The sequence below is a fragment of the Semicossyphus pulcher genome, unplaced genomic scaffold (genome assembly GCF_022749685.1).
Source record: "Semicossyphus pulcher isolate SPU_LCO1_2020_fin unplaced genomic scaffold, fSemPul1.0.p SCAF_18, whole genome shotgun sequence".
NCBI classification, from domain to species: Eukaryota; Metazoa; Chordata; class Actinopteri; order Labriformes; family Labridae; genus Semicossyphus; species Semicossyphus pulcher.
In genome coordinates this window covers 14049247-14077005 of record NW_027211691.1, presented here as the reverse complement: position 1 = coordinate 14077005, position 27759 = coordinate 14049247, and the positions used below count along the sequence as shown (strand labels likewise).

General features: G+C 40.5%; 1 protein-coding gene across 1 annotated transcript; it reads right to left on the bottom strand.

Annotated features, from left to right (window-relative positions):
- Positions 1-122: 122 nt before the first annotated feature.
- On the bottom strand, positions 123-26651 carry itprid1 (ITPR interacting domain containing 1). The gene is made up of 15 exons (XM_069667894.1): positions 26546-26651; positions 19272-19325; positions 17033-17081; positions 13178-13255; positions 12850-13052; positions 11991-12505; positions 11189-11249; positions 10410-10522; positions 9142-10300; positions 7964-8196; positions 3422-3549; positions 2835-2946; positions 1367-1663; positions 1005-1055; positions 123-553 (listed from the first exon to the last, which is right to left on the bottom strand). The coding sequence occupies exons 1-14, from the start codon at positions 26649-26651 to the stop codon at positions 1008-1010; spliced, it is 3156 nt and encodes a 1051-aa protein (XP_069523995.1). The 3' UTR covers positions 123-553; positions 1005-1007.
- Positions 26652-27759: the final 1108 nt, after the last annotated feature.

The following is a 27759-nucleotide window of genomic DNA, read 5'->3' as shown; positions in this document are numbered from 1 at the left end:
GTGCTGTACTTTGTCGCCAATGTTCCAAACCTCCTCTGCAGCACAAAAGGCTTGATGTGTTTTTACAATAAAACAAAGACTCATAGAGAAGACGAACATACAAAGAACAAAGAATGCCTCACGGTTCTGTTTATTGTAGTGGTCGTATTCATATGAAGCATCGTGCATTCACTGAGCAAAGCATCGTATTATCTTCACTAAATAACCTATATTTATATTAACATATTTTCTTGAAAAAATAATTTAAAACATTTTTTTATAAAGCCTTTTCTATCCTGTTACTATCGCTTATGTTTAAGAGTTTGTTTTAGGTTATAGGATTATATTAGGATTATAATCTCATGCAGCTTGTAGTGGTTTTAGTCATAGCATTAGTAAAAAGCCTGTCTATCGAGTAAATTATAGAACATATATCACAATATTTGCTGGATACCCCGGAAAAGCTAAAACTGTAAATGTGAGAAGACGAGACGTGTCCCTCAGGGGATGGAAGACTTCAGGAAATGTTAGGTTCAAAACACTTAGAGGCAGTCCAATGCAGCGCTGCTGAAACCTGAAAGAAAGGACGACATGACTTAGACTTATCTAAAAGTAAAATTAAGACTGGCTTGTAGGAGTCACGGTGTATTACTGGCCATTTATTAGTGGATTTACAGTATAACATAGATGTACCATGACAGAGCATCAATGATCTAGCCAGTCAAAATCAAGTATGGTTGGAGGCCATAAAAGATTTATTGGAAAAAAAACATCATCTAACATTTATCTACACTTCAACTTACAAAAAGCTGTTTTAAATCAGTAAAAATGTCCAACTTTGTCATCAGCTGCTCTCAATGGTATTAAGTGCTATAAAGCTACTTCCCGAACCAACATCCTGAGCAGGGAGATGTGGAACAGTGATTTATTTTTAGCCTTTTTTCCTCAGAATGTCTTTCAGTGAATCTTAAATAACTAAATTAACTATTATTATATTATAGAAAAATAAGTTGCTGCTAACTCACCTTTTATTCTAATGAGTCTGTGTTCACAGAATGACGCAAGGTCTCCTTCAACTGGAAAGCAAGACGCATTATATTTAGTATTTAGGAAGTAGAATGCTTCACAGACGTTTTATATTCATTATATAACAATATATTATATAAAATATATAATGATAAGATCTTATTCTTCACATCCTTACAATGACACAAGATTAACCAGTTTAATGAGTATAATTTCAGTTAAAATAGTCAATTACTTCTAAACAATTTATACATGTTCAAATAAATGTGAGTTTGAGTCCTAAGCCTCAAAGGTAGCAGGCAGCAATCAATGACTGCTTTCTCTCCTTGTTTCTTCACAGATAATGAGATGTTCCTCTTACCCTCTGTAGGAAGCTCACTATGTCCACCTTGTCCACCTTAGTAGAAGAACAGTTCAGGCCCTCACAGATGCTATCTGACCCAGGAGGAGACTGTCTGGGAGAATTTTCGTTCCAGGTGTTCCAGGAGGAGACATGATCACCCTGCACGTCAACTGAAGGCATCCGGTGCAGCAGGCTGCACTGAGTGGAGACTGTCCTGTTGGGGACGGGGCACAATGATGTGGGCACCTTTCCAGGTAGAGGGACTCTGAGTTGAGTGCAGAGCAGAGACTGCTCATCCAACAGTCTGTGCATCTTCTATTTAAAAAAAGAGAATTGTAATCAGACAAAAAAAACATAAATAAAACTCCTTCAGGATAGAAAATCTGAACTAGGATCCAGGATTCAGTATCACCCCATCCTGTTAATCACCCAAATGTACCCTCTGGGGATCAATAAATCATCTTATCTTAACAAAAGTAACAACTGATTTGGAATATGTTCTAAAATGCAAAGGTGGGATGTCCTGTGGAGCCAGGTCCTGGTTAAGAGTATTCTTTAAAGTTTGGTCTTTGATGGAGCTTATATTTCATTTTCTGGATCACATTTTGCTTTGTTTAATGTTTTGGTTACCTCCGGACCTTTCACACAATGCTTCCATCAGGAAAAAAATATCTTACTCTAAAAATACTAAAATCTTAGGTGGAAATCAGCATATTTTGTTCCCAAGAGAATGAATCATTTTCATTTGAATTATTGCACTAGCTTTTAGACAAAGAACAATTCCAGGGTGGAGGTGGAACGAAGCCTGTTGGCTTTTTGCACAATTAAATATTAATAATGATGGTGAAAAGGCTTCACAATGATTTATTTTGTGCTTTTAAATGTTTACACTTATATAGGATGATGTGCTCGAGCCTCATCTTAGATCAGAAACAAAACGATCCTATTCCTCTCCTCCTCATCTCACTGCAAGTAATCACCACTCTCATTCCTGGCTACTTAGACGATCCACAGAGAGACGGGCATACCGGTTATGTTTTAGTAATTTCCCCCCCTAATTTCACATTTTAAATAGGGTTAAAAAAATGTTGCCATAGATTGTACGAGCACACATCAGGCACCATCTGCAAGTCCCTCCCCTTCCTCAATAGAACACCTTCAAGTCAACATCCAATTAATATGTGATGCACTTGATTACGTCTTGAAAATGGGGGCACTGATCAGTTTGGAGGGTATGTGGTTGGATTACGATGCATCTGGAAATCAGTGGCTTATTGGTAAGTTTATGATATTAACATTTTTTAAATGTCTGCAATAATACCTTTAAACATAAATCCACCTCCAGGGCATAAACATCATTTGGTCATAGGTGTTAACAGTGATCAATACATTTTGTGCTGATGTCATTCATTCTCTATGCACCTATCTTTTGGGTACTTCTCTCCCAGCAGACAGCTATGACTGTGTCAGTGAAGAAGTGTATTACCATTTTCAAGCTGTCGTCATAGTGATGGGCCAATTCATTCAACTGCATCTCCAGCTCTCCTGCCTCCTTTTTCACCGCTTGCCTCAGCTCCTCTATGTCCCGAACCTTCTCTCTGCACACATACACATGCAAACATACACACATAAACACACAAGCACAATACTGTTATGATGACCGCTTGGTGTGCAGATTTTTTGTTTCAGTGAAAGTAGCAGAGAGAACATACACAGACAGTAACTTTCCAGCTCAGTGGTGGTATTTACGGTCACATGAGAGAACACTGTTCTGTCAAACAAAGTCATTGTTTAACTTGCAGGTTAGATTAGACACACATTTTAAACCACAGAGTTTGCTATAGGTGTTTCGTCTGGGCTGGTTGTTTGTTTTGCTTCTGAGGAAAGAGACAGAGTGTAGCATCCTCCTGCTCCTTATATTCCATGTCAGGATCAGAATTATTCATACACTAGAGCCCAATGTTGTCCAAGTGTATTATAAAATAATGTGGTAACTTTTTCAAGCTGACATTTTAAATGGAAGATGCAGTCTGTACATGTCATGGACCGAACTGCATGAACCCAAGTGTGTACCTGTCCTGATCAGATAGAGCACTGTACACTGAAGCCTGGTCTTCAGACAGCTGCTCCTCCATGTTGCAGAGCACAGAACGAAACTGCTGCAGACACAACACCATCTCCTCCAACTCATCCAGAGAGTACTGTGGAGTAAAAGTACAAGAGTTACCATGTATCCAATGAAAAATATGAAAACTCAAGAATAATACATAAATTCCATTCTAATATAACACAGATCAAAAGGTTTGGTTCCTGAAATGTAAGAAGATCAAGATCGAGTCGTCTCCTTCTGCTCTCATTGCACGAAATTGAAACCAAAATAGCCCCTGTGATAGGCGCTGCCTCCTTGCAATGATGTAATTTGGAGCCAGCAACTGCGTAGTAGAGATTGGCGGGTGGATTTGCCGTAGCCACTTCTGCTAACCAAAACACACATTTAACTTACCGGAAAAAAACAGCAAAGATCCCGCACATCGTCGTATTTAACAGCATAACAGCTTCTTTGAGATCTGAAGCAGACGTTCACAGATATGGGAACTTCACTGACTGTAGTGATTGTTTTAGTTACGTTTCCTCCCGCCGTTCGTCCTCTACTCTGCTAATCCGGAACAGATCGGCTGTATGAGCAGTATTTGTCAACAGAGCTGTCAATCATCCTTTTTACAGCATCAAATAACTAATTAAAAATAAACTTGTCAATAAATGAACACTTGGACGTGAATCAGCATGATAATAGCTAGCTATAATGACAGAAACTATGTTTGAGAAAAATATATTTGACGTGTGTTTTGATTTTCTAGTTTGACCCATGTCCCTTCTGTTAACATGGAGGAGACGGGCTTTATGACCTATACTGCAGCCAGTCAGCAGGGGGCGCTCGAAATGTTTTGGCTTCACTTTTAGGGAGCTGTCATGTCGCCCATCTTTTTATACAATCTATGGTCTAAACCTACACTGCAACTAAAAGGAGCAAATATTTCATGTGTTTTCACGTATTATTAACACATAACATTATTAAACAAGTAGTCAGAGAAAAGTGATGATTGTAGTTCATAAGTTAATTGCTTTTGCCAATCCACTCCCTTAACGTCCTTAGAGTATGAACCTCACACTTCGAAAATATATTGACACTGGAAACACTCAAAAAAAAAACCATTTTACACAACAACAAATAAGTGCTTTGCAGTGTTTCCACACACTCCTTTCATTGCATTAATTGATTTTTTTTTTTAGAGTTGGATACTCTCGCCTGAGGTTTGAATCAGTTCTTTCAGCTTTGCATTCTGGGACAAGGTATATGTGCATTAAGAAGATTTGCATGCCATATTCAAATATGGTGCCCTTTTTATTCCCATTCTGGGCCAGTGTGCATCATGTAACAAACGTTGAAACCACGCGGCAACCTCCGGTGTTGAAAAATGAAGCCAATGTGGAAGTGCAAAAAACTGCAGTTCCTCGAGTAGCCACTTGAGGCTGGCTCCAGAAAACAAGAAATAACATTACAGCAGATGGGAAAATGCCAATTTTTACAGCAGAAATAAAAATGTTTACAGCCTGGTACAAAAAACGGTTTTGTTATAAATAGCTAATATTATTGTATTGTCAAGATAACTTAACGGGGGGTAAAGATCCTGGAGGAAGATCCTGCTGGCTGTCTGCTAGACATCAACACAGACACAGATGCTGTGTTCAAAATGCCATACGTACTGATTCGGCCAAAATGTAGTATGTAGTATGCAGTATGCAAACAAAAGTAAAATGTGCAGTATGCCAAAAATGCCCGATGTTGTACTGATTCGGAAAAAAATCTGGCGCTGGAATGTCACAGCAGCAGTTGAAATAACAGACAGCAGCAGCATTCCAGCAGAAGGGGGTGCAGTCACTGTCACAAACAGAATCTCCTCCTGGGAAAGTTAAACTAGCTCATTCATTATTTATGTCTGTCTATTAACCGCTAGCTCTACTGAGAAGCATATAGCGTAGCTCCTTAGCTGTAGCTGGCTGATTCATGCAGCCCGCCCATAGTCCTCAGTCATAGGCTGTAGCTCGGTCGTGCTCCGCCTCTTTGCCTGCCTCTGGATTAGCCGGCTCTGGCATTTCCAATATGTCGACCCCCAGCGCCAGCGCAATTTGGCCTTCAAAACGCTTCTTCAGAAAACCAATGGGTGACATCACTGAGACTACGTCCATTATTTATACAGTCTATGCTTGAAACCCATGCTGCCATTGGTGCTGTGTGCTACTGATGCTGCTACCACTACGAAAAATCCACTAGATCCAAATATGACCTCATAACAGAATCTAATTGGGGGCCTCATGTCTGGTAAACCTCAGCAATAAATAATGACAAACGTTACAAACTGGCTATTAAACATATTACATACAAACATATAGCCTAGTTAATGGTAGGAGTTAAAAAATACCAGAGAAATACATTATTTTGATTTCTCAGTATGAGTTAAGGCAAACAAGGTTTCTGTTGCAGTTTGTTATCAAAAGCTTATGTTACAATCTGTTAGCATTACAGGGCTAAAAAAGGATGTTAGCTTGTTCAGCAGGCTAATGACACCTATAATAACATTGTTTTTCTTTTTCTTCAAAGCCATGAAAGAATTACTATGTAGAAAAACATTGTTCCTGTGTATCCTCTGAAGAAACATTCCTCTCCTTGAAAATAAAGTGAGTCATGTGCTGGGGGCCTTTGCAGTCATAAGATCTTAACCCAATTAAACTGAGAGCATTGTCTAAAACATCAGTCCAAAATAAAACAAACACCTCCAAATCTGAGAATATGTTTTGGAAGGATGTTTTTTCATGACTCCACTAAGGTTGCAGAGACTTGTAGAATCCATCCAGAGTCGCATTGAAGCTGCTGATTATATGTCACATGTCACCTGTCTGTACTACTTCTGGTTTATGCAGTACTGAATGTTTTAGGGCCAAAATAAATCATTGATCTGCTGCTACATTATAAACCGGGGACAGGTCTACTCACTGTCCCCAGGGTAAAACTAAACCTAGAGATGCATCATTATGCTTATGACACCAGAGTCTGTACGTTGTTTATACAACTGAGGAGGCACCCCTGAAACATTTCAGTAACAAACAGATATAAATAAGCCTTTGTGCTTTCTTAGTTTTAATAGAAATTCAGCACACAATTAATTTGGGATGTTACTGAATTACAATTCAGAAACAAGAATGGAGTGTAGAAGAAAGAATTAAGAGAGACCTCCACAAGCTCTGCATGCAAATGAGGCATTCACATGTTAATATGGTCCTGGCTTTGAAAGGCCGCCATCTCAAGAACTACGGTAACATGACAACAATTATACTGTTATATCAAAGTGCAAACATCGTGACTCATTGGAAAATGGACACACAGCTCACTACTCACAACTGTTTCTAAAAATTGGTGAATACAAAAAAAAAGTAAGATCAGTAGTTAAAAAAAAACTGTCAATGAGCAAAACGATAATGTCGTTTAGTACTGGGCCACAAAACCCAACTGATGTCTGTGACATTCCAAACATACTTTTTCTCAAAAGTGACATTGCTCCTTCTCTGCCAACTGGCTTAACTAACAGGAGGCTAACGTCAAGCCGTAAAGTAGTATTGTGGTGCGGTACTCGTCATAGTTTAATGAGTACGAGTATGAGTACTTAAGCTCCGATACAGCCTGATCGCAGATACTGGTATCGGTATCGGTGCATCCCTAATTTACAGTATATGGTATTATTACGGACTGGTTGTCTGTGGCGACATTAGCAGAAAAAATCAGTGCGTCCAGTTAGTGACCAGCAGTGGTTGGTCTGCTAGAGAGGGTAGGCGGAGCTAAGCAGCTGCTTTTCCAGTCTCTGCAAGTGTTGCGCATTAATAGTAATTTACTATGGCTGAACAAACAAAAAAAAGATCGATGACTACAGATACAACTTCAGAAATAAGTGAAAATCCAAAGAAAAAGAAACAAATTAAACGCTCAGATGAAGGCAAACAGTCTAAAAAGGAAAGCGACCGTCAGCGAGGGAAGTCAAGAGTTACAACCGTTACAAAGGGAGCCAACTGTGGACATCTGGTTATCTGGGACATACGTACCCACTATTGCCAAAATTATGTCTTTAAGAGTCATACTATAAACAATAGAAATGGATAGAAATCAAAGACTTGACCCAGAAATCTGGCCTTCGCTCATGGCCAGTTCCGTTGAAAGACAAAAGGATGTTGGGTTTCATAAAGCTGGAGAATACTGTGCACTTGCAACACTGTATGCTGCAACTAAACCATGGTTAAAAAGTGCTATAGTTTATAGATAAATACAATGTTGACCAGATGCTGAGGGAAAGATAAAATTATTATTTTAAGATTTGAACAATACAAAAAATACAGGTAAATGACAACAGCTGCCCTGTTCAGCTTTCACATGTAAAGCAAATGAGCAGAGAAAAAATAAGCCACTCAGGTTGCCATATTTGAAAACAGTGACGGACCTGTGAACGTGTTTGATTGAACAGATAAAGTGAATTCAGGACACATTATGGAGAGTGTGGTGTTACTCACAGGAATGTTTCCCATAGTCTGTTGCATGTTGTAACAGCTGTTTCCATGATCGTCACAGGAGCAACAGCATGCCATGGTTGCAGTCTGATTGCCCTCCCAAAGGTTCTTCTCATCTTCATTTCCATTCCTGTCTACCTCTTCCTCGTCATCAGACCACAGCCCTTTGTCTAAAGAGACTGACACAGTAGGGCAATCTCTATCCATTCCATGGAGAGAGTCATAAGACTGCCAGTCTTTAGAAAGCAAAGGCAGAGACGGAGAGGAAGAGAAGATCATGGTAGGCCTTTGCATTGTTTCTAAGGAACTTGTGGATACATTTGCTTCATTTTGGACCATATCAGGAGCCCCATGGATCTTGGAGAGATTGTTTCGTTGAATATGCAAGTCTGTCCAAGACTGAACAGCCCGAAAAGGGGTGGAGGTGTCCAAAGGGAGAACAGTAGGGAAAAAGGTGCGTTTTGAATCAGTCATGTAGGGAACATCCTTCCTGTGGATGATGTGAGACGATGGAGATGACGACATCTGGACAGAAACAGAGCGGCTTAATGGCTTTAGGTCTGGGGTGGCTGGGACAGTGTCAATTGCTGTTGATGACAAAGATAAAAACATAGCTCTGCCTGTGTATGACGATGAATCTAAAACATCTTGTCCTTTAGTCGACAAAGATGTCTCAGGAGATCTATCTGAGGATTCAAAGCTTCCTGATTCTTCCAGTGAAGGGTTAGTATTGGAAACCTGGATAGGTTCTGCCCAATAGACTTGCCTTTCAGTATCAAGCTGTTGAAAAAAGGCATCCAAATCTCCATTTTCACCTTCCGAGCCATCCACTGAGGTTTGAAATATCACATCTAAACTCTCAATCTCAAATAGGCCCTTTGGTTTCACTTCATCCCCGATGTGTGCTTCTGGAACTTCATCACATATAAGTAAGGAACATCTGGGTGATACACTTTCTGTGCCACTAATTTCCGTTTGACAGACTTTTCTTGAATCTTCTGGTTTGGTTTCATTGGAAAGCTCACCGTACAAACTACAGGAGGGGACCTGTTGATCATTTTCTTTTTGGTTGCATACTTCCTTATAGGCTAATCTAGAATCTTCTGACAGACCGCCAGAGCTCTTAGAATCTGAGACATAAACAGTCTTTTGAGTCTGTACTGTGTCAAAATGTCTCTCACCCTCCATCTCTCCTTTTCCATTCCTCTGAGGGGTATCCTGTAAGTCCAAAGGGAGGTGATATATCTCAGCAGGAAACACTTCTTGAACAGGAAAGGCTGAATCAATGTCTGTGTTATCATCGTTAGAACATGGTCTGTCTTGGTCTGGCTTCACTGTGAAGTCTGAAATTCTTCCAACAGTTGGATTGATGAGACGTTCTTGATCATGTAATTTTGATGACAAGGCAGATTGGCAATCTGGAATGGAATGATTAGGAGAAAGGCAGGGCTGTGGCGCTTCCTCCCCATTGCTAGAGGAGTCCAGAATGAAAGCAGGTGGAGCTAAAGGACTGTCTTGGTCCAAAAGAGATGGGAGAAAGTAGGGCATTTCTGTCTCTTCTTTTTGTTGTGTAAAGGAAGGTGGATCAGAGAGGACCTTCCCTCCTGAGTCTTGAAAAACGGGGTCTTTTGGATTGATTTGTAATTCTGGTGAAAAGGGATTCAGAGATGATAATCCGCTGGAAGCAGAGGGGGAGTTTTTATGAGTCTGTTGTGACTGTGTGTTCCCTGGACCCCCAGAGGAGGAGATGGAAGAAAATGCTAAATCCAAATTTGGAGTGGAAGGAGGAGGTAAGGCAGGAGGTGGAACACAAGAAAAGTCAGAGTACGCTGTGCCATCAGGGTCATAAGAAAGAGTAGAGAGGTGGAGGGCTGGACTATTCTTCTCCTCAGTTTTAATCTCCTCTGACACTTTCATTAATGAGGCGGGTTCTATGAGAGAAGTTGAAGGTGAAAGGGAGGTGAAGGAGACAGGAGAAGGGGGAATTTCAGATGTGTTCTGTAAGTCAAGGGAAAGGGAACAAGAGGGAAGGTACTCATGCACTGATGGAGGCCCTGAAGCAGATTGAGACTCATCCTGATCTGGTGTTGCCTCAGTCTCTGAAACTTCATTGTCAGACTTTTGGGGACACAATGAGACAGGAGATGGTGAATGGTCGATGACTAATGATTGCTCTAGTGAAGGACAAGATGAGGAAAGGAGAGATTTGTCAACACCAGGAGATTTCAGAGATGAGCAGAGCAGGAGAGATGAGGAGCTAAGAGGTGAAGAAGGAGAGGGAGAGCCTGGCCTCTCACTGCTATGGCTGTCAGTGCTCCCTCCTGACAGACATGACAGAGCCTGAAAACAAGAAGACAATGCAGACAGTTAACAGCCAGACACATTAACTGTTCTACATTTGAATATATTATATACATGAATTGAAGAGCATATGCATGATTGTGAAGACCTTGATAAGATCAGGGGCTGGTGACTCCTGTTGAGAATGAGCGGGGATGAATGGCTCCTCCAGGAAACCACTGCTGTCTGATTGGCAGCTGTTGGTTCGTGCAACACATCGCACTGCTCACACAAGGGAGCAAAGAGAAAAAAAGGAGAGGAGGCACAGTGCATTAGAATCATACCTTAAAAACAACTAGTGTAACCAGTCCAAAATAACAATGTGTAAAGCAAGGAGAAGCAAGGTATTTTGGGAAATGCAGTTGTATCTCATCTTTGCTTGAGGCACTTCAAAGGATATAATTTACATTTCTATGTGACCTGTCCAAAGATACTGTAAAAAAAAAAAAAAGACTGGAAACTGCTGGCCTCCTCTTAAGTGTCATCGTCCTTTGGGATGTGAACAATGTTCTAATGAAGGCTCTTTCATGCTATATTTCTAATTTTGTTTTTGTTGATCCTACTTTGTAATAAATATACTTTAGTCTGCACCCAGAGACACGAAGGCCAGAAAGCTAAGTGATTTATTCATTAACACATTAGTACTGCATTCCATGATGTCATAGGGACTGATGTAATGACAGGAAACCGTGGCATGCAGTATTACCAGCATTGATGCTGATATGAAAATGACCAAAGCCTCTGATGTCTTTGCATTTTTGCATCATGCTCGCTTGTCCCTTGATGTTGAAGCTTTATTCAAATGATGATAGAGTTTTGTAATGGAAAATTTAGCTTATACTTTAAAGTGATGACAGAGTAAGAGAGAGTGGAAATGTGAAAACAAACCAAAATGTTCTGCTGCTCCCGTGAAGCTCCCTGTTACATTACTTTCATCAAAACTGTGGATCTAGAATGAAATATGAAATATGACAAAATTATTAAACTTGGAAGTGGGTGTTACTATGACTACAGCTAGGAAAATATAACGGCAAACACTATATAATGTAGTGTAGTATATTAAAACAATACATTACGTTAACATAAACCCCTTTCCCACTGGTGAAAAAACCCCACTAATACCCAGCTTTTTTGCTTAGTGGGAAAGGTTACAATCGGCATTCAGATCCAGGTCAAATGACTCTGCAGTAGACCCGGGTAATTATCACCTTGGCTCCGATCGGCAATGATGGGAACACAAAACCCGGGTCAACATGCCCCCTTTTCAGTGTGATGCTTTGCTCCGTCGTTAACTTCTGCTACTCCTCGTCATCTCAGCTACAAATTCCACCCATCTCATTCCAAGCAGCGCTCGATAACCGTTCCAAATTTGTCGCCGCAGAGTTTGATAAACTGACTGAATAAGTAATAGATACAATAAAGACAAACCACCGTAACATCTTCACTGTTTACTAACCCTGTTTCTGGCATGTTTGTGACGTCAGACGGTGACGCTGCAGAAAAGAGACCGAAAGGAGTAAACTTCACTGGCAATGGGAAAAGAGACAATCTGCATTTATTAGGGGGTCTTCCTGGGTCTGAAAACCCTGCATCAACCAGCTAATTTTGGTGGGAAAGGGGTAATATATAATGTGCATGGGCCTCCAGTGGTATTACCTTTGATGAACTTTTCAAATGCAGTTAGACTTGCCTCTTCCATTTCAAATGATTCCCTGGCCTGCCCTGGGCTCTTCTTCCTCTGTAAAAAAGGGTTGGCTGTCAGGGGGCGACCCTCCCTCATGGGCCAGGATCTGAGTGCTCCATCTTGTACTATCATAGAAGCCTCTTGAGGCTCGAGCTGAGCATCTGGACCAACTCCTTGCTCTTCTGCCAGAGGACTCAGATTCGAAGTCTCCAGAAGTCCAGTTTTTATTCTTTTTAAGGGGATTCTGTTGTCCCCGAGACTGGATGGGGGATGATGTGAATCAGGTGCAGCACAAGGAAGAAATGTAGTTGAGGCGGTTAGGTCCTTTGTTGTATGGCTCTTCACGTGACTCAGCGACTTCTTTGATGCTCGTCTAAACAGCATGCCCATGCGCTTCCTCCTCTCCCGGGCCTCAGGAAGTAGGTCTTTTCCCCGAGGTGCACTGAGAGGAGATGCAGACCCCACCAAGGATGAGAACGCTGTGGTTACCTGCTGAAGAACCTCAAGCTGTCGAAAACGATCTGACGGAGAAAGAGAGAGAAGTTTGACAATGAATTTGAAACAGGTACAGAAGACATGTAATGAATGTCATGGAACAAGACCTCTTCAAAACACACCACCACAACAGCAAATTGTATTATTATTGCTATAGCAGTTAATACTTGTAGTAGTTATGACAACCATTACGCATACAATCATTGCATAACTTGGAGCTTGAGGTGGACAACCCCCCAATTGGTAGCAATGATTGATTGATTGGTAGCAAATCCCACACAGCTTCCAAATTGTGCAGAATCACAAGGGAGAGCATTATGACTTTCCACACACTTATAGCACGGATCATAGTGCGAGAAGTTAGACTTACTGCTGACATCTGGATTCTCCAGGTCCAGCCGACTCTTCTGAGCCTCCAGAAACACCTGGAGGTTTATTCCTCTCGCCTGAGACTGATAATTAATGAATCGAGCCGGGATGCGTCCAGAGAGGTCAGGTTCATCACAGCCAAAGCCCATTTCCAAGAGAACCTCCTCTGGGTCATCATTCCACAGGTTAAGTATGTCCATCACACTGGCAACAAGAGATCATTGGTCATTGTACATTAAATGTGTCACTACTGTGCACTAATAAACATTTGAGAGTATGAGAGTTAAAGTGTGTGAGAGAGAGAGAGAAAGAGAGAGTTAGTGTCTAACCTCAGGGGTCCAGAGTGATCGGAAGCTGTTGAATTTAAACTGTTCCACCTGCTGACAGCCGGACTCGACCTGCTCCACCTGAACAGATATTATACACGACAAAGAGTCACACATTTTTATATTCACCTTTTTTTTATGGATGGCTGACATTGTCTTTCTACAGGTGCAGGACATATTTGTATTGATACACTAACTTAAATTTTCAGTTAAAGGTGCTCTTGTTTAAGTTCAATTCATGATCTGCCAAAGTATATTGTGATTAAAGGATTTTTTTTTTTAACATCAAAAAATCTAAACATCACACCCAAATATGCCTCTGTGCCATAGAGCCTCATTGTTGTCCAAAAACAATTTCAATCTGGAGAAACTTATTAAAAAGTTGAAGAAATAAATCTTAGACATAGGAGCTGATTGTAATGTTATATTTTAAGCGAGTAGTGAGGCCATGATCTGTACAGGAATATCCCAACAATAGAAAATATTCCTCCGTACCTTCCAAATTAGCAGCAAATCTCTAGATAAAATGGGTAACATGAAATAATTGTATTTTTCTTTATCTGCTAACAAGCAGATCATGAAAACAAAAATATGCAACTAAAACAAATTAGATGAAAAACCAGTTAAAAAACAAGTATAATCAGGAAAATCTAAATAAGGCAAGCTTATCTTATAATAGATAAGATCATTATGTCTAATGATGCAGATGAGATATGGTGATTGAATGACAACTTGAAGCTGGACCAAGTTCTAACAGTTAAGAAGTAGACCATAGTGGCTCGGGTGAAACGGCCGGTGAAGAAAAGAAATATCTCTTTCTTGGTAAATTTAATGAAGCTTCTGGGTTTTTGTTGTGCTTGATGGATGATAACAAGATTCTACACCTAACAGGCATGCTGTCTTTCACCTTTAATTGATGACGCTGACAACTGTTTGTAGTGTATGTATCCAATACTGACCCCAGAAATGTATGCTACAGCCATCAGGTAAATGTCATACAGCTCAGAATACATTAAGAAGCAAGAGAAAGAGAGAGGCCAGCAAGCCACTATGAAAAAGGGTGATTTGACATCTCTGTCAAAGTAATCTCTATTTACAGTTTTTACATAGTAGAATCTGTAGACAGGGATGTGGATTTCCGGGAAGGGTTCTGGTTTCTCATGAACTGCGCTTGTAGTCTGAGTAATATTGACCAATCACGTATCAGCAGGCTGCAGCGTATGCAAGAAAAACAGTCCGTGAGGAGAGCAAAAGCAGGCGGAACGTAATCAGCCCTAATCCCATCCCGGCTCAGCATTCAGATTTCCCGACATCCCCGAATGCATCAGATCAATCCGACCTCCGTTCAACAAACGAGCATTTAAAAAGTTTTCTTCTCCTCTTGAAGACAGACCTGACAAAGCTTGAATTTTGACTTCTTACAATTCTGCATCATGATGTTGAAATTTTGGCAAAGGTAAGACCCGTTAATAACAAGTTTCTCCTTCAGTAACAATGCAGCACGCGGAAAAGGAAGTCTTGACATGAAGTCGTTTATCGCTTACCACCCGACACGTTCACCGGTGTCCCCAGAGGCTATGTCGTCTCAGACTATAGCCAATGGGATCAGAGATTGCTGTCGAAGTGACAGAGATGAGACTATGCACTGGAAATGGACAATGCCAAGACCAATCAACTATTGTTAAACTCTGAAGGCACCAATCCATGCCAAATAACATTCAAGTGCCCTCTGTAAAAGTGAGGAGATCATGTCAAAGTTGAGAAAGCACATCTTGAAAATGGATAAGAGATGTTTGGCGGGATTGGGCCAGCAGAGGCCAGAGACTGTTGAGCTGCGTTAGTCTGAATGGATCTAAAAGGTTGGTAGAACACGGAGGGAGGCTGCATCTTGGAGGCCTGGTCAGTGGTTGCTGTGGGTTGCTAATGATGAGGCAGAGGGTGAGACAACTTCCAAAGACTAAAGGCATTGATAGCTCGCCTTAAATGAACCCGACACCAACTTAGCTACTAACAAGAAGAAACTGAAAAGGGTGGAGTGAGAGTTTGTCATCTCAATGGCAGTCGGATGCAAATGGCAGCTGATAAGAGACGATAAAGGAATTTCACAGCAATGAGTCTATAACACATGGTTGGTTTGGGTCTTTGGATAGAATTTGTTAACAATAAGAAATCTGTATTTTAATCAATCATTGTTGGATGAACATACTTCTATATATATGCACTTTGACACTGTAAGAATTTTGAACATCAAACTGTCATATTAAGAATGTTTTCTGTTACTGTAACTGTTACATCGGTTATATCCATTTATGTGTACATAAATAATGTCCTTTCACTAAGGAGTAAAACACTTGTTTGATAATCAATAGCCAAATTCTTACTTCGTGATGCCAATTTTAACCAACTTCTTTGGACATGTCGAGTGTTGTTGTATGGTTCAAAGTCAACCTTCAGAGAAGCTTCTCCATACACATGAACAAAAATGCCAAACACATTTTCAACACAATTTCAATGCTGTAACATCTGAAATTAGATCAATCTTACATTTAAAACATAATACATACAAACAGCTGTGCTTTACTTACATGTTGCTCCTGGTCTTTGTTGATCAGAACCATGTCTAACCTGCTGTCCTGGATCTTATATACTTTTACCGCCTGTTCTTAGATGATTCATATTTTCTGTGCAGCTGTCAAACATTGTAATAACTACGCAATGATCCCTTCGCTTTCTATGCAAACTGTGCTGCATACTGTGCAGATAGAGGAGGAGAGGCTTATTTGCCAGGTAAATATGACCTGTAGTTCCATATCTAACTATCTGTTAAGGTCCAGAAGCTGATGGTAGGTGGTGTTCTTAAAGTCTTCAAATCATGACAGACAGTTTTTCCTTCGCCACAGATGAGAATGAGTAGGTCACTGTGTCTTACAGTTTCTGTGAAGTTCAGTTTTATAACATTACAGAAACAACTATTTAAATGTCTTATCACTTTTTTTGCATAAACACTATATATGACAGTCTGCCTCAAGTGAAGTGTTGCATAATATGACTTTTACCCCCTCTCTCTCTCTCTTTCTGATTGATAGAGCACATAGTGTTCTATCCATCCTTTAATTCCTGGCCATAAAACAGCTTTTGCAATATGTTCCATATATCTGCCTCTGATCTATTTTATTTTTCAAGACGGCTTAAAAATTTCGCAACCTTTTAAGGTGCAGTATAAAAGTTTTTAGATCTGGGCTTCATAGAAAGACACAGTCACAGCACAACAGGCTTTTAACAGTGACAGCTATGTTAAAGTGAATGTTTTGTTAAGGCCCCATCACAGGGATAACTTTCCTTTAACATAGAAACTGAAGTATAAGTATAAGTTTGTCACAAAGATCTTTGTGTAAGAACATAAACTTAAGTTAGACCTGACGCTCTGTGTTTTTCGAAGGTTCCAACGATACTGTTTTTACATAAGCTATTGGGTGGAGGACATGAGAGTTTCACATGTCTCTATAACATTGCCCTCTTTGCAGAATAACTGTTAAATGAAATGTGTAACAGGCTGAAAATTTGGGATTTAAGATCCAATACAACTAGAATGTTGAAACAGCCTCACTACATTTCAGTAGAAGTTTAAACTGCAACAGAAACCTTAAAATAAATGTTTTCAAATGTTATGCACTGTCTACTGTCTTATTACTTTCATTGTGACTCACTGTAAATATCCATACATAATTTACTTTTCTATATCGATAACAATCTGAAGATTGTGAGTCAGCAGTGAGATCGAGGCCAACCTTACTCTACACTTGTGGCTCTGTGGCTCTTTACCTCAGATAGGAGATGAAAGCAAGGATGGGTCCTTACCGGAGAAAATCCTGCACTGTTCTCACTCCCGGGTTACCGTATAAAGACGCTGCAGGAGAAAAAAGTCATGTTAGCAGGGCAAGGAAGAAAAGAGGACATGTGGAGCAGAGAGGGGAAACATCAGGAAAGGAGGAATGCAGAACACATGAAAAAAAATTTAAGTCAGTACATCCTGTCCAGGTCTGGTGTCAGGGCTCTTCCAGCTATATTAGGAAAGTTTCTAACTGTCTCTGTCTCTCCCCTCCCTCCCTCCCTCCCTCCTTCTCTCCTTACTCCTTCAGAGGGTGTTTCGGTTTTGGCAGTCCCCCTACCTCCCCTTCCCAGACTGGGACTCCTTTTGACACTGGCATGGCTTCAAGAGCTAAGTAGTCTTTCTCCCTCTCTATTTTCATACTTTGTGTGTCCTTTTTAGAACATCAAATAAAGTACTCCTACATCCACTTCACTTACAGGCATTTAAGTGTTTCCTTTAAAGGCTAGAATAAAACAAAATTAAGGAAAAGTTATGTGTAGTGGCAGGCCACAGTGTTCTGTGTCATCTCATTTGCTCTTATGAAAAGCAGACACAGATGCAAAGGTATTGTGAGACAGGAGGACCCAAAGGGAGAGATAATGCCGGCATTTGATGGAGGAGGTTTACACTGAGGTCTCCACTTCATTATTCACTTGAATGAAACCTCCACATTCTCCCCCGGTGGATGTTCCTGCTGTTCCTGTCATCTACATGTTTGTTTTTAGTTACATGCCATTCATCATAAAGAACCCTCCAGAAATGTTTTATGACATAAACAGATATTCAGCTTTAAATTTCACCTTTAATGGATAAAATGGGGCAACACCTGCAGGCTACTTCAGGCAGGCAACTGGACTGCACTGATTTCACACTTGACATGCAGTATTTTCCCCAATCACCTGACAAACACTTCCTCCCAATTTGGCAGTCTATTTAAGCTGCACGATTTCTGGTCTCACAGCTGGTATAGGCTCCAGCCCCCCCGCGACTCTGCACAGGATAAGCGGTATAGATAATGGATGGATGGATGGATGGATATCCGGTCTCTCCCTCTGCTCTGTCATTGCCACTACTGCCCTGCAGTACTGCTGCAGGGCAGTAGTGGCTGCAGCTCATACTTTCAGCTTCACCACCACCCCAGCATCCACCTGCACACTCTGGCTGGGGGGGGTTAAGATATTATCTCATCACTTCTCAAATTTCTGCATGTAAAAGAAATCTGCGAGGAGTGATGAGCTCAGAGCCTAGACGCCGGACACAAGCGACGTTCTGCTGCTGCAACATTTCAAACTATCACAAATGTGAGTCGTCTTACTAAAATGACTTACACTCCTGCATTCTCAATAACAATCCATTAGCTTTGAATATGCAAATACTGTTCATGTCTTAAGTGTCAGACAGAAGATGTATCCCACTTTACTAAATGTCCATGAACTCTATATGACCGGGATGTTTCAAGGTTAAATATTACACTTTAGTAAGGTGCATACTGGATCACAATGGACTTCAAACTCTATATCAGCTACATAGACTGTATAAAAAGATCGACGACATAACAGCTCCCTAAAAGTGAAGCCAAAACATTTCGAGCGCCCCGTGCTGACTGCTGCAGTATAGGTGATAAAGCCCGCCTCCTCCATGATAACAGATGGGACATTAGTCAAACTATAAAACTACATGTCAAATACTCTGTTCTGTTGACAAATACGACTCCTGCAGCCGATCTGTCCCAGATTAGCAGAGCAGAGGAGAATTGGCGAGAGGAAATAACTAAAACAAGTTTCCATATCTGTGAACGTTATCTTCAGACCAACACAAAGAAGCTGCTCTGATGTTAAATACGCCCATGTGCGGGGTCTTTGAAGGCTCCTCCCCCCCAAAAAATGCTTTGTGAAGCCTATGTCTTAATATGTTGAGGATACTATATTTCATTATGATTATAACTTTGCACTACTCCATGCACATAGAGGTTCAGACCAAAGTACACTAAAGCAACACAGCACAGACCACTAGTGCTTCACCACACCTCTTCACTCCCTCCTCGGCATAAATTAACAAGATTCTGGCAACTGTCCTTCCCTCTCTGCTTGTTTTGTAAGATACACACTGATGAGATAGATCACTGGCTTGTTTTTCTAAATGGCAGAGTCTGTTTTCCAGAGTGTGCCTGTAAAGATTCCCTGCTGAGAATGGCACCTTAAATGTCCTGGTTAGGAGGCTGTTTACCTTCTACACCCAGGGCCAGGTCATCGTCACTGCTGGTGTTCCTCCTCAGAAGCTCTGCAAGGGACACAGCGACTTGAGAATCAGATAATGCAATGACTGACAGAAACACAACTTTTCAGGTTGATGTCTGTAGGTACAGCTGTTTATGTACAGGATGAAGAGGAAAACTATTGTGTTCAAAATAGTAAACCTTCTTTTTCTATACTGTTGCTGCCTTTACAAAGTACGTACTTTGCATGTCTTGGGTTAAAGTCATTAGGTGTTAAGCTCTGCCTGTCTGTTCAATTTGTAAAAAAGTATGTTGAGGCTGAGGCTTCCCCTGCGGCTGTAACAGCTTGGACTGAATAAAGCAGCAGTCATAATTTTATGCATCATCATCACAAATCATCAGCTCTTGCAACAATAATAAAAGGATTGGTTCACTTTGTGTTAATATTTGATTGGCCTTTTCAATATGAGGTTTCTGTCTATGCAAATGTCTATACCTACATATTACACAAAATGAAACATTTAAAATACGCAAAATCCTTTTTCCCCTTTTGGTTTCTGTTAACTTGTGCTGTTGAGACTTCCGTGTCATTTCCTTTTCTGCTGCCGTGAGGTTCACTTGTTACGGTGTACAGCCTCACATTGCTGCTGGGGTCTGTGGAGTCCTGATACAGCCAGCTCTTGTTTCCTTTCCCTGTGTTTCTGTGTGCATTCATGTCCCATTAAAGCATGTTACTACCTATCTTCCAGGGAGTTTTGTGCTCTCTTGTCTCGCAGATTCTGGATCATAGTTGTAGACTGCCTGCTGCAGTGGACCGGCTCGACTCCAACTGCTACAATTCGTATTATCAGTCATTGTTATATTATCATTATTATAGTTAATATCAATAATATTAAACATATTTCTTCTATTGTCGGCCATAATTGTAATATTGTAACCATAAGTCTGTAATATTTGTTGTTGTTTTTGTTGCTTTGATAAGTCCCCCAGTCTGTCTGTCCCCCTGTCTGTCACTATCCATCTCTCTCTGCCTCTCCCTCTATCCCACTTTCTCTGCCCATCCAGTCGAGGCAGATGTCTGTTCACCAGAGAATCTGGTTATGCTCAAGGTTTCTGCCTGTCAAAGGAAGTTTTTCCTTGCCACTGTTGCCAAGTACTTCAACATGATGGATTCATGTCGCGTCTCTCTAAAGAAAATAACAAAGACAACAGTCTCGACCTGTTCTTTTTGGAAAGTGTCCTGAGATAACTTTTATGATTTGACGCTACATAAATAAAAATTGATTGATTGAATTGATTGTGTCCCAAAATATTCACATATCATTGAAAATGAGTTAATTGTAAAACAAGGAGATTATGGTCTGAAAATATCACCATTATTGGATTATTCAGGCACAGGCTCATAGAGTAACATTGGTGACATTTGATTTAGTTGTAAATCTTATTCACTTGAGGGTTTATTGCAGCAGAACGTCCAGCCCCCCTTACTTCCTCCTGAGCCTTTATGTCATTGTCGAACACTTAGACTGTGTTGCCTGTAAATATTTATCCTGTAGGTATTACATCCAAGGGATTTGTAATTGTATCTCAGTACAACCCACCATTGCTTCAGTCTGGGTGACACAGAATTATTTTTGGAAAGTCTAAATCTCCATTTCTGCTGCAAGTAAACCCAACACAGAGGACATAGACCGTCTTAGCGTCTGAGTGACAAACAGCCAAGCAGGGCTGCTCTACTTGAAGGTGAGGGAGGAGGAGCAGGCAGAGGCATAAAGAGCAATTTGCCGTTCCCATGGTTTTCTTAACCACCATTTGCATGGTGTTTGAATGGGCCGACCTCAGGGCAGGGTGCTGGAAGATGAGTAGGTTAGATAATACACACCCTCAACAGCAACATGCGTAAATTAACCATAGTGTGGTGTTTGATTTCATGCCGCAACAATCGTTTTCAGTCTAATTGATATAAGGAGAACATTTAACTTACAGTTTTATAAAAAGGAAACACACATTTACCGATAATAACCATAGCAACACATATGATAAATATCAAAGTTAAGAGAAAAGGGTTAAAAGCGGTTTGATCAAAAAAGAAGTACATACAGCAGCAGGAACAAAACATGCCAACCAGAGAGTTATGCAGCCTTGTTCCCTGCGCAGCAGCAACACTGTGCGTCTGCATTTTCTCTTTCTCACTAATGACCTGTGTGATATAATAAATACATGCATTCTCTACTCCACAGCAGGCCGAGCTCTCAGCCAGTGATAACTCGACTAGCACTACTCGCCTCATTGTATTACAGTCAATTAAAAGATTACTAGAGGTGCTAAGAACCAAACACTGTACTCACCATCATGCACCACAGAGTGACACAAGGAGGAAGACAATAAAACGTTTTCACGCACACAAACATCCCTCTACAGTTCAAACAGAAAGAGAAAGATTTCCATTGGTCGTACCTGAAGCTTTCCACAGAGGCTCATGCTTTGCATCTTCCCTGCAAACACAGATCAGATCTTATTAGAAGGAGGGACAGACTACAGAGAAGCGCGCACACACGAGCACAAGCACACAACCACACACTTAAACCTCTCAAAGCTTGATCTTTTTAGTCTTTTAGAGTTTTTTTGCTGGTTATGAAACAGACTGAAATTAATTCTGATTACTTTCTATGACCTACAAATGCGAACCAGACCATCAGCAACAAGATTGATTACTTCAGTATAGTTATTTTTAAAGCCTAAAACTGGCGGCCCGAGGTAGGTGTCAGAAGAAGTGATTAACTGCACGCTGCCTTTGTTTACATTTTCCAGGGCAAAACTTTAGAGTGAGTGATACATATGACTGTTAAAGAAAGCAGGATGAGATTTTTTGTTAAAAACAACCACTTAAGCACGTAGGACAAAATCAGCAAAGGGATAAGAGGAATGGCTTTCTCTACAGGAGGCGCCAAAATCAACACAAACAGAGTTCCTCACAGGAGCTTTAAGAAAACCCCAAACAGGTATAAAGAACTACAGTCAGCATATGTACAGTACTGTACAAAAGTTTTAGGCAGGTGTGAAAAAATGTTGTAAACTAAGAATGCTTTCAAAAGTTTTAATAGATTACTTTTGTCAATGAATAAAATGCAGTGAATGAACACAAGAGAAATCAAATCAATATTTAGTGTGACCACCCTTTGCCTTAAAAACAGCATAAATTCTTCTAGGTACACTGGCACACAAATTTTGAAGGAACTTGGCTGGTAGGTTGTTCCAAACATATTGGATAACTAACCTAAGATCTTCTATGGATGTAGGCTTCCTCAAATCCTTCTGTCTCTTCATGTAATCCCAGACAGACTTGATGATGTTGAGATCAGGGCTCTGTGGGGGCCATACCATCACTTCCAGGACTTCTTCTTCTTCTTTACGCTGACGATAGTTCTTAATGACATTGGCTGTATTTTTGGGGTCGTTGTCCCGCTGCAGCAGAAATTTGGGGCCAATCATACGCCGCCCTGATGGTATTTCATGATGGATAAGTATCTACCTGTATTTCTCAGCATTGAGGACACCATTAATCTTGACCAAATCGCCAACTCTATTTCCAGAAATGCAGCCCCAAACTTGCAAGGAACCTCCACCATGTTGCCTGCAGACACTCATTATTGGACCGCTCTCCAGCCCTTCGGCGTACAAACTGCCTTCTGCTACAGCCAAATATTTCTATTATATATATATATATATATATATATATATCTTCTTTTGACTCATCAGTCCAGAGCACCTGCTGCCATTTTTCTGCACCCCAGTTCCTATGTTTTCGTGTATAATTGAGTCGCTTGGCCTTGTTTCCATGTCGGAGGCTTTTTGGCTGCAACTCTTCTATGAAGACCACTTCTGGCCAGACTTCTCCAGACAGTAGATGAGTGTCCCTGGGTGCCACTGGTTTCTGCCAGTTCTGAGCTGATGGCACTGCTGGATATCTTCCGATTTCGAAGGGAAATAAGCTTGATGTGTTTTTCATCTGCTGCATTACATTTACTTGGCCGACCACTGCGTCTACGATCCTCAACGTTGGTCGTTTCTTTGTGCTTCTTCAAAAGAGCTTGAACAGCACATCTTGAAACCCCAGTCTGCTTTGAAATCTTTGTCTGGGAGAGACCTTGCTGATGCAGTATAACCACCTAGTGTCTTGTTGCTGGGCTCAGTCTTGCCATGGTGTCTGACCTGTGACATGAATGACAATCTCATCTTGGTAGCAGAGTTTGGCTGTTCCTCACCCAGTTTTAAGCCTCCTACACAGCTGTTTCTGTTTCAGTTAATGACTGTGTTTCAACCTAAATGTGAAATTGATGATCATTAGCACCTGTTTGGTATAATTGGTTGATCATACACCTGACTATAATCCTAAAAAATCCCTAACTTTGTACAAGTGTACCTATAAGAATTGATGCTGGTTTGAAAGCAATGGGTAGTAGCAAATATTGATTGGATTTAGATTTTTCTTCTGTTCGCTCTCTTATCATTTTGTAAATTGATAAAAATAAACAATTAATATTTATATTTTTGAAAGCATTCTTAGTTTACAGCATTTTTTCACACCTGCCTTAAGCCTTTGCACAGTACTGTACATGGTAATATATATTTTATAACTCAATTTTCATCAGTCAACACATGTCTTAGGGAATGTCATGGAATTGTCTTGGAAAACATTTGCTTCTCGTTAATCCCCTCCGGAGTCCAGCTCATCTCCTTTTCCAATGTTTTCTTTTAAACTTTTCATATTAAATCATTTGGTTTTGGTTGTGCCCACACATGGTAATATGAGTATAAAAATAGAGGCGACTTTCAGTGCTCTAGAGTCACATGTCAATGGAGCCTTTGTTGGTGGAGTCGTTAATGTGGCCATCAGGTCAGTAAATTAGTTTTGTCCTGGTTCTAAACCTGGGAGCATTTAAGAAAAAATAATATCACATGGATTGAAAAATGGGCATTTATTAATAAAAAGAGTCAGACCGATGTCTGTGTGTAAAATTCTGCGTGTAAAATTCTGTGAATAAATAGTGAAATCACAAAGGAATTTCAACAGGCTACTTTAGGACAAAAAGAGGGTATTGAGGTCAAAAATGTCCCAAGTGCTATTAAATAGATCAATTACTTTTTAACACAGCTTTCCAAACATACTAGTTTTATGTTGGATGCCTACATTAATTTACTTTGCACACAGAAACAAATTTACCAAAAACTATCAGGGTCAAAATTATTAGCCCCCTTAAGAACTAACCTTTTTATTGAGCCAAAGCACAAACCACTGTTGTGCAATCATGTGCTTTAACTTTGTAATGTTCACAGCTTGTAATTAATCTGAGGGTTGTCCTACACTTTACACACAGTACAAAAACCTCATTAAGGGTTTGAGCTGTCACTTGAGAAAGCATCATGCCAAAAACAAAAGAACTCAGTTTAGACGTGAGAAAAAGAATTGCTGATGCTTACAAAGCAGGAGAAGGATATACAAAATGATCACAGCGTTTCCAAGTGTCAAGAAGTGGAGTGAGAAGTATCATCAAGAAATTCAAAGAGAGCCACACAGCACAGAACAAGTCTGGCAGAGGTAGGAAGCGAAATATTTCAAAGACTCTGGAAAGAAAACTAGTGAGAGATGTATCTAAAGACCCTAGAACAACGACCAAAACATGAGTTAATGACTTCGCCAAGTCAGGAATTGTAGTGTCAAACAAGACAGTCACTCGAGCCCTGCACAGAAATGGACTGCGAGGATGCAGGCCAAGAAAAACTCCACTTCTACAGAAGAGACACCTTCAAACCAGACTGAAGTATGCTAAGGACAATCTGCAGAAAGATTATGCATACTGGAGGCGTGTTCTTTGGTCAGATGAGACCAAACTAAAGCTCTTTGGCCATAGAGACGTTGCTTATGTGTGGAGAAAGAAGGGAGAGGCGTATAACCCAAAGAACACCGTCCCCACAGTTAAACGCGGGGGTATCATGCTGTGTGGATGCTTCAGTGCGTCTGGAACTGGGAATCTCGTCAAGGTTGAAGGAATCATGAAGAAAGAAGGATATGTGACCAGCAGCCAGCAGCAAAACTGGGTCTGGGTCACCGCTTTGTCTTCCGACATGACAATGACCCAAAACACACGTCACTCCTGGTGAGGAATTACCTCCAGAAAAACCAAAGTGAACATTACTGACTGGCCTGCACAAAGCCCTGACTTGAATCCCATTGAAAATCTCTGGCATGAACTGAAGACCATGGTCCATGCCAGAAGACCATCAAATCTGGAGGAGCTTGAAAGATTTGCCAAAGAAGAATGGGCTGGGATTCCTCAGGAGATCTGTCAGACACAAACTACAACAAACGACTGCATGCTGCTATCAAGCAAAAAGGATACACAATTGACTATTAGCATCAGGGGGGCTAATAAGTTTGACCCTGGTAGTTTTTGGTTTTTGTGAAATACTTTTGTTTCTGTGTGCAAAGTAAAGTAATGTAAGCATCCAAAATAAAACTAGTATGTTTGGAAAGCTGTGTTAAAAAGTCATTGATCTATTTAATAGCACTTGGGACATTTTGGGAAAAAAAACTTTCATAGGGGGGCTAATCATTTTGACCTCAACTGTAGATCACAGGGCTGTACTTTGGCTTTCATCCCACCAGTGGAAGCTATGTCCTGTTTTTTTGTTGGGGGGAAAGTAATTTAAATAAATGTCCCTGCAGTTCCTAACAAATAAGCTTTATCACTTAGATTGACTTAGACAGCAGCCTGTATTCCCATGTTGATACTCACTCAGTGACGGTAGTGGTGAGCCATCTCGTCACACTGTCCTTCCTTGAACTTCCTGTGGTTAACATGATGCAACAAATTATAATGAGGCCTTAATCAAGCAACCACTGATAGCAAACACATGAAGTGAAGCAGGAAAGAAAAAGATCCACTAACAGCTGAAAGCTAAACAGCAACAGGTCATCTGATAGAACAATACAAATTAGTTAAAGGTTGTACTAAACCTAAAAAGGAAACAAGTGCTCTGTCCATCATGACATCTTATGTAGTACAATAGTTCAGGTTTTATAATCGCTCCATCACTTCTCGCGGTGCTGCTTTTAATAAAATGGACTGATTGGGACGGTTTTTATAACTTTATATGAGTAGTAGGTGATTTCAAGTCAATAGCGTTACACCTGCAAATCCTTGGTGGCATTAAGGGGTCGGCTGTGGCTATATATAGTATATGTCTCACGGCCTGACAAAGTATATTTGAATAGCGTCCCTACCTTGAGTCTCTTGGTCCCTGGTGGGCTCACATAGGTCCATGTGGCTCCAGTGAACCCTGGATGCAACCAGATTGGCCCTCCTGTCCTCAGCATCTTTGGAGGCCATTGAAGAAACTGCGCTCCTGCACAACAAGAGGATCAACAGCTCATCACAGCTCATCAAATGATAAAAACAAAAAACACAACAGGAAAGCATAGACACCATTGACCACAGCACTTACCCGTATAATGAGACTGCTTTCTTCCTGGTTTTACATTGTTTTAAGCTGCAGCAGCTGAGTCTGTGTGAAGATGCAGCAGAGTGAGGTGGAATTCTGTCAGAGCAGTACTTCTCAGACGGAGCAACGCAGACAGCAGTTCTTATTCAGCTCCTCTCCCACTTCTGTAAACAGGTCAGAGGAATGGTGCCGCATGCAAATGACTAGGACAAACCTCTCGGCCCTACAAGGAAATTCTGCTTTCTGGCTGACTTGTTGATGCCCTACATTGCTTCCTGATGCTCTCTTATCAGTTTCTGCATGAAACCATTTTTTCCAGGAAATGTCTTCGTGTTCCTGGACTTCAACTTTAAAAGATAATATTCTGTAGGAGGAAATAGAGAAGAATATAGAGGTTGTTCAAAAGAAACACAAAGATATGTTTTCTCTCTGTGTGGTTGCTGTGAGTCAAGTCATTTGATAGCTTCTATTACCGTATATCAAAGGTAGGAACAGAGGTTAAGATATGTTTAATTGTATTTTCCAGGTAGTTAATGTTGCTCTCCTCTATGTTTTGTACTTTTCATTATTTCCATATTCCTGCGATAACACAAATAACACATATTTATATCATTATGCAAATTGTGTGGTTTTATGATGCACAACTACGCCACACACACCTGCTTATTGTCACTGTTATTTCTGACATGCCTGTTGAAAAAATTTTATATAAATACTTAAATATAAATAAATAAAATGCTTTCTGTTTAAGGGGCCCACAGTTTTGATCTGATGATTGCCATCTTGTCTGCTGTAGAAGTGTATTTAATGAAAAAAATACATGCATGACAAAGTTACCTTTAATTTAGCCGACCTTCAAAGTTAGAGCAGGCCTCTGCAGGAAGCAGGAGCTGATAGGCAAAAATGATGATATGCAAAGCTTGTAATGGTTTTATGACACAAAGTCATTTGAGTCCTAAAAAGAGGGAGCACTAAAGAAATTCATGATCAGAAAAG

Coding starts and splice junctions, on each gene's coding strand:
- itprid1 (XM_069667894.1), bottom strand. CDS start 26,651: ATGGCCTCCAAAGATGCTGAGGACAGGAGGGCCAATCTGGTTGCATCC. Junction 17,082..19,271: donor CCTGGCCCTGGGTGTAGAAG/GTAAACAGCCTC, acceptor TTTCTCCTGCAG/CGTCTTTATACGGTAACCCG. Junction 3,550..7,963: donor AGACTATGGGAAACATTCCT/GTGAGTAACACC, acceptor TTTACTCCACAG/TACTCTCTGGATGAGTTGGA.